The sequence below is a fragment of the Salmo salar genome, chromosome ssa17 (assembly GCF_905237065.1).
Source record: "Salmo salar chromosome ssa17, Ssal_v3.1, whole genome shotgun sequence".
Taxonomy (NCBI): Eukaryota; Metazoa; Chordata; class Actinopteri; order Salmoniformes; family Salmonidae; genus Salmo; species Salmo salar.
In genome coordinates this window covers 5,025,803-5,033,003 of record NC_059458.1, presented here as the reverse complement: position 1 = coordinate 5,033,003, position 7,201 = coordinate 5,025,803, and the positions used below count along the sequence as shown (strand labels likewise).

At 42.3% G+C, this 7,201-nt stretch overlaps 1 protein-coding gene across 1 annotated transcript in view; it reads left to right on the top strand.

Annotated features, from left to right (window-relative positions):
* The first annotated feature begins 1,489 nt into the window (after positions 1-1,489).
* The window catches only part of LOC106561207 (semaphorin-3E-like), a 46,734-nt gene continuing 41,022 nt past the window's right edge, over positions 1,490-7,201 (top strand). The window contains 1 exon segment of the mRNA XM_014124911.2: positions 1,490-2,575. Coding sequence (XP_013980386.2) covers positions 2,386-2,575 — 190 coding nt within the window. The 5' untranslated portion in view covers positions 1,490-2,385.

The window sequence follows — 7,201 nt, the reverse complement described above, 5'->3', positions numbered from 1 at the left end:
TGTGTGCATGCGTGTGTAATGAGAGCTCTGTTGTGTTCAGCCAGTGAACAGGTGCAGAGTGGGAGTTAGAGTCATTCGACCTCTGGGAGGACAGCTGCTTCTCTATGGACCATGATCCTCTCTGCTCCTGACTTAAGCATCCTTTATAATCAAAGAATCCATGCCGATGGATACACACTATATGTCAACTGCGGGCTTACACTCTCTCTCTCTCCCCCCTTGTTTTCTCTCTCAACTTTGGAAGCAAGTGATCGGTCTCTTTTGAGATGCGGTTCTATTTCCTGCTTATCACACGTATCCTGCACATACTGTGTAATGGAATCAACAGACCAATGTGGGAAGGACTGCAATTAGAAGAGTTGTGTCAGTGGTTACACATGTATTTCAAACATCAGAGAAACATCCTATCACAACTGTAACTCTGCTAAGCCTGAACCGTATCAGATCTCCTGGTTGTATACCAATCACACAGCTAGAGAATAATAATACATATTAAGGCTGTCATGGTGATATTTTTATCACATACATACACACACCCAGACACACACAACACTTTCATCATACAGAATGCACAAAATTCAGTGAGCAAAAGAACTGTAACGTTTCAAATAGATCCATGTAATTGGAGGTAATCAGATTCACAGAAATGGTCTCCTTGAAGAAAATGGAAAGACAAAAAAGAAAACAAAGGACTCCAAAGAGGGGGACATTTGTTCACTGTTATAAACACAATAAGGAGTGTTGACCATATCTGTCACAGGCTACACACAAACACACAGCTTGGAGAAAGAACAGACAGTAACAGCAGGATCTTCTGGAGAAGAGAACACACTAATAACAGGGCTTCAGACAGATGAGAGAGAAGAGGGGGAGAAGGGAGACAGAGAGGAAGGGAATGAGAGAGATACAGTGGAGATAAAGGAGAGAAGGAAAGTGGAAAGTGACAAGTGAGAGTACAATTTTAAACAAAAAGCTAATAAAGAGTGAGAAATAAGGGTCAGAGGGGAAAGGAAAGAGAGAGAAGGAGATAAAAGAAGAGGGAGAAACTAAAGAGTCAGGATAAACTTTGGCTCTGGTCCATGTTAATGCTGCAGGAGAAGGGCGGTCGGGGGAAGAAGTGGAGGAGGACAGGGAGAGAGGGAGGAGAGGAGATGAGAGGTGGTGGGCTGTGCTGTGCGTTGCAGTGCTGTGTGGCGCGTGGAGAAGCAGTATTTCTTGGAGCAGAGCAGGGGAGAGGCTGACCCTGAGATACAGGGTCAGGCTGCACTTCAGCTGTCAGAGAGAGAGACTGCGAGAGAGAGAGTGAGAGCGAAATTGAGGACAGATAGGAGAGAGAGTGAGAGAGAGAGAGACAGAGAGAGAGAGAGACAGAGAGAGGGAGAGAGAGAGAGAGAGATTGACGAGTGATAGGAGAGAGAGAGAGAGAGCGAGAGGAAGAGAGAAAGAGAGAAGGAGAGCGAAAGAGAGAGAGAGTGGGGAAAGAGAGAGGGAGAGAGAGATGTTTCTTCTCATTAGCAGGAGTCAAACGTCAGCCTTGAGAAGGAAAATTAATGAATTAATGAATGGCACACACACACTGGTATGTATCCTCACCTCTGAGGAGTGGAAGCAGTATACATTAGTGAACACGGTTGTTTGGATCCTCCTTGCCTGATCAGAGAGGAGAGAGAGAGAGAGAGAGAGAGAGAGAGAGAGAGAGAGAGAGAGAGAGCGCAAGAGAAACATCCCAAGAGAGACAGAGAAAGAGAGAAAGAGAGAGAGAGAGAGAGAGAGAGTCTCCCTCTGCCTCTTCGGCTTCTCCTGGGCTAGTGGCAAGACACTGACTCTCTTGGATCCTGGAAGAACACAAGCTGAGGATACCACAATGCTGCCTTAGACAGAATGACAGAACACACAGCAGCACTTTGGAAGGACTATCAGCAGTATTTATTTTCCTTCATTTGTTCAGATAGAAAGAAGATACAACATCCCTGCCAGGCTGCCACAAGAACGACAGTCAGTCGGACAGACGGACAGAGAGCAGCAGTGGTCATGCAGCTCGGGCTGTAACAGCTGGAGTACTCTCTCTCGCCTGAAGCAATTGGTTTTAGGAGCTAAGTTCCTCACTCCCTCTCAATCACTGAATCATAGTCCTGTAGGATCTCCTCTCATAAAGATGGACACAATACTGCAGTAGCCCCTACAGACTGAGACAGAACAGTCCAGCTCCACTTGGAGATCAGTAGAAGGAAAGTGTGGATTCTTCCCTCTCGGAGGGCTGAGATACCTGCGATACCTCTGGTCAGAGACTGGATTGCTGCCTTTTCCTATGGAGGACAGTTTGATGATGATACTGTATATCTGATTCAGTATAACATACTCTGGTCATAGAGCCTGGACTCTCCCATGTGGATATTTCCTACTCTTCCCTTGGACTTCAGTGGTGATTCACACTGGATTGGCTTACTCTCTGTCCGGTGTGTGTGTGTCAGGATGGAGTGTGTAAAGAGTGTGTCTCTGATTCTGAGTGTTTTCCTGTTGAGCTCAGCACACTCAGCCCAGAGCGTCTACCCCAGAATACGACTCTCCCATAAAGGTAGGAATCAGGAACGTTAGTATGTGCGTGCTGGCTAAGCGTCATCATTTATGACATATTCATGCACAGTGTTCTCTATAGTCCTAACTAGTCAAAGCATGCTAACATTTTTGTTCCAGTTATGTCACAGCAGGTGTGTCAGTGACAATATAGAATGTTTACTAATAGACACCTCTGCACAACCCCTTAACAATTTGGAGAAACAAGTTATTACTTTACTAAACTGCTCGTATTCATCACTAAGTGTATAGCTAGCCACAGTATCATCTCTGCTGTTAGAAACTGTTAATGAGTATTTGAGATTACTCTATGTAAGACGTAAGAGGACCTAAACTCATCTATGACATTGTAAAGTGGGTTTCTCCATGTGATTATCTTGGTATTTTATTAGGATCCCCATTAGCTGTTGCAATAGCAGAAGCTACTCTTCCTGGGGTCCACACAGAACATGAAACAGTCAAAGGTTTGGACACACCTACTCATTCAAGGGTTTTTATTTATTTTTTATATTTTCTACATTGTAGAATAATATTGAAGAACTCAAAACTATGAAATAACAGATATGGAATCATGTAGTAACCAAAAAAATGTTAAACAAATCAAATTATATTTTATATTTTAGATTCTTCAAAGTAGCCATCCTTTGCCTTGATGACAGTTTTGCACACTATTGGCATCCTCTCAACCAGCTTCACCTGGAATGCTTTTCTAACAATCTTGAAGGAGTTCCCACTTATGCTGAGCACTTATTTTCCTTCACTCTGCGGTCCAACTCATCCCAAACCATCTCAATTGGGTTGAGGTGGGTTATTGTGGAGGCCAGGTCATCTGATGCAGCACTCCATCACTCTCCTTCTTGGTCAAATAGCCTTTACACAGCCTGGAGGTGAGTTGGGTCATTGTCCTGTTGAAAAACAAATAATACTCCCACTAAGCGCAAACCAGATGGGAGGGCATATCGCTGCAGAATGCTGTGGTAGCCATGCTGGTTAAGTGTGCCTTGAATTCTAAATAAATCACTGACAGTATCACCAGCAAAGCACCCCCACACCATCACACGTCCTCCTCCATGCTTCACGGTGGGAACCACACAAGCAGATATCATCCGTTCACCTACTCTGCGTCTCACAAATAAACGGAACCAAAAATCTCAAATTTGGACTCATCAGACCAAAGGACAGATTTCCACTGGTCTAACGTCCATTGCTCATAATTCTTGGACCAAGCAAGTCTCTTCTTCTTATTGGTGTCCCTTACTAGTGATTTCTTTGCAGCAATATCGACCAATAAGGCCTGATTCACACAGTCTCCTCTGAATAGTGGATGTTGAGATGTGTTTGTTACTTGAACTCTGTGAAGCATTTATTTGGGCAGCAATTTCTAAGACTGGTAACTCTAATGAACTTATCTTCTGCAGCAGAGGTAACTCTGGGTCTTCCTTTCCTGTGGCGGTACTCATGAGAGCCAGTTTCATCGTAGCGCTTGATGGTTTTTGCGACTGCACTTGAAGAAACTTTCGAAGTTCTTGAAAGTTCTTTCCGTATTGACTGACCTTCATGTCTTAAAGTAATGATGGACTGCCATTTCTCTTTGCTTATTTCAGATGTTCTTGCCATAATATGGACTTGATATTTTACCAAATAGGGATATCTTCTGTATATCAACCCTTCCTTGTCACAACACAACTGATTGGCTCAAACGCATTAAGAAGGAAAGAAATTCCACAAATGAACTTTTAAGAAGGCACACCTGTTAAATGAAATGCATTCCAGGTGTCTACCTCATGAAGCTGGTTGAGAGAATGCCAAGAGTGTGCAAAGCTGTAATCAATGCAAAGGATGGCTGCTTTGAAGACTGAAATATAAAATATATTTTGATTTGTCTAACACTTTCTTGGTTACTACATGATTCCATATGTGTTATTTCATAGTTTTGATTTCTTCACTATTATTCTACAATGTAGAAAATAGTAAAAATAAAGAAAACCCTTGAATGAGTAGGTGTGTCCAAACTTTTGACTGGCACTGTACATTTAAAAACGGCACACTTCTTGTTGTTGACTAGAGGATTGTTTTCTTCCTCTGGCCACGGTGGCTGGCATTCCACAATGTGGCATTCTACTGTTATGCTGGTAGGATGAGAGAGGGGCACACTGGTAAGGTTATGGTGGTGTGTGTGTGTGTGTGTGTGTGTGTGTGTGTGTGTGTGTGTGTGTGTGTGTGTGTGTGTGTGTGTGTGTGTGTGTGTGTGTGTGTGTGTGTGTGTGTGTGTGTGTGTGTGTGTGTGTGTGTGTGTGTGTGTGTGTGTGTGTGTGTGTGTGTGGTGTTTGCAGTGTATATCTTAGGGAGTATGAGGGCTCTGTCTTTGTAGTTAAGTCTGTAGTTAACACAACCTCTTTTCTCTCTTCACTGTGTCTTTGATCACTATAGCAACAGTAACACACATACTGTAATTCCACATAAAAAGGTGTCGGCCATAGTTAAGAGTATGTGTGGAATTGTCCTGGTCAATAAATAGGATAAGTGTAAGGGGCAAAGCAGTGAGTTTGTCCTGGGAGTAGAACAGCGTGGTTTATCCAAATGGTACCCCACTATGAAGGCTCACTGGGGCCTGTTTGTAATATTTTCCCTCTCTTATCACCATGCTAGTTTAGATAACATCTCACAGTAAATTACCTTAATAAATACAGATATAGGATATTCATTTGAGCCAGTTTGCTACAGCAGGAAAATAATCCTGCAGGAACAGGAAATGTGAATTATTATGTTGATTATAATTATTGGACATTTTTGTAGGGGTTGATACATTTTTTGTTGAGGCAAATCAAGTCTGACATTTTAAAGTGGAATTACAAACTTTAGAAGCCTTTTTTAAACTCAAATACACTACAAGTTTACATTTCCTGCTGTGCAAATTCTCAGCAACAAAATAGTGATCAAATGAAAATCCTATATCTGTAGAAGGAGGAGGGAGAGGGAAAGAGAAGGGAGAGAGTAGGAAAGGAGAGCTAAAAAGGGATGAATAACTGAAAAAGTGAAGAAGAAAAAGAATGCTAGAAGAAGGGAAAGAAGGGAGAGACGAGCCCGGGAGGCAGGGAAGGAAAGACCGAGAGAGATGAGAAATGGTAGAAATGGAGAGGAGAAACAGAAATAAGGGAGGGAGAGAGTATGGTTTGTTTGCTAAGTGAAGTGTGTTAGGCTGGTATACTGACAGAATCCCTTGCTGAGTGTTGAGTTGTGCTGATGTGTTCAGTCATAAACGTCACATCAATTACAGTAATAACACTGACATTCATATTTCACCTGAGTCATTACTAACCTGGGGAGAGAAGCTCCACTGACTGATTTACACACACAGCGGGACAGAGAGAGAGAAAGAGAAAGAGTTAGAGTGAGAGCAAGAGAGAGGATAAGAGAGAGAGAGAGAAAGGCAGACAGATGGAGGAAGACACACCACAGGAGAGGAGAGGAGTGGAGAGGAGCGAAGAGACGGTGGGCACTGGAACAGGCCTGTGGCTACCCCCATCCACCATGAACTTGTTCCAAAGTTCTATTTCAAGCTCTCTCATACTGAACTCGATCTTAAACAAACTTTCATTTTGTCTGCTGTATGTCTCCTCTCCCTCAGTCCACCCTTTTCCACTCCATCGCTGTCTCTCCCCCATCATTCTCTTACTCAAAATCAAATCGAAGTTTATTGGTCACGTACACAGATTTGCAGATGTTATCGCAGGTGCAGAGAACTGCTTGTTTTTCTAGCTCCAACAGTGCAGTAATTATAAAAATTATAATTATAATAAAAAACAGAATCCAGAAGAAAAATAAAATATATATTTTATATAGGATGGGCAATGACTAGAATACAGTATATACAGTTGAAGTCGGACGTTTACATACACTTAGGTTGGAGTCATTAAATCTCGTTTTTCAACCACTCCACAAATTTGTTGTTAGCAAACTATAGTTTTGGCAAGTCGGTTATGACATCTACTTTGTGCATGAGACAATTCATTTCTCCAACAATTGTTTACAGACAGATTATTTCACTTATAATTCACTGTATCACAATTCCAGTGGGTCAGAAGTTTACATACACTAAGTTGACTGTGCCTTTACACAGCTTGGAAAATTCCCAAAAATTATATCATGGCTTTAAAAGCTTCTGATAGGCTAATTGACATCATTTAAGTCAATTGGAGGTGTAACTGTGGATGTATTTAAAGGCCTACCTTCAAACTCAATGCCTCTTCGCTTGACATCATGGGAAAATCAAAAGAAATCAGAAAAATAATTGTAGACCTCCACAAGTCTGGTTCATCCTTGGGAGCAATTTCCAAACGCCTGAAGGTACCACGTTCATCTGTACAAACAATAGTACGCAAGTATAAACACCATGGGACCACGCAGCCGTCATACCGCTCAGGAAGGAGACACGTTCTGTCTCCTAGACATGAACGTACTTTGGTTTGAAAAGTGCAAATCAATCCCAGAACAACAGCAAAGGACCTTGTGAAGATGCTGGAGGAAACAGGTACAAAAGTATCTATATCCACAGTAAAACTGTCACATACCATGACACTGGAGAGATGATGCAGGTATGGGGAGTAAAACATTTAATAAAGAATGG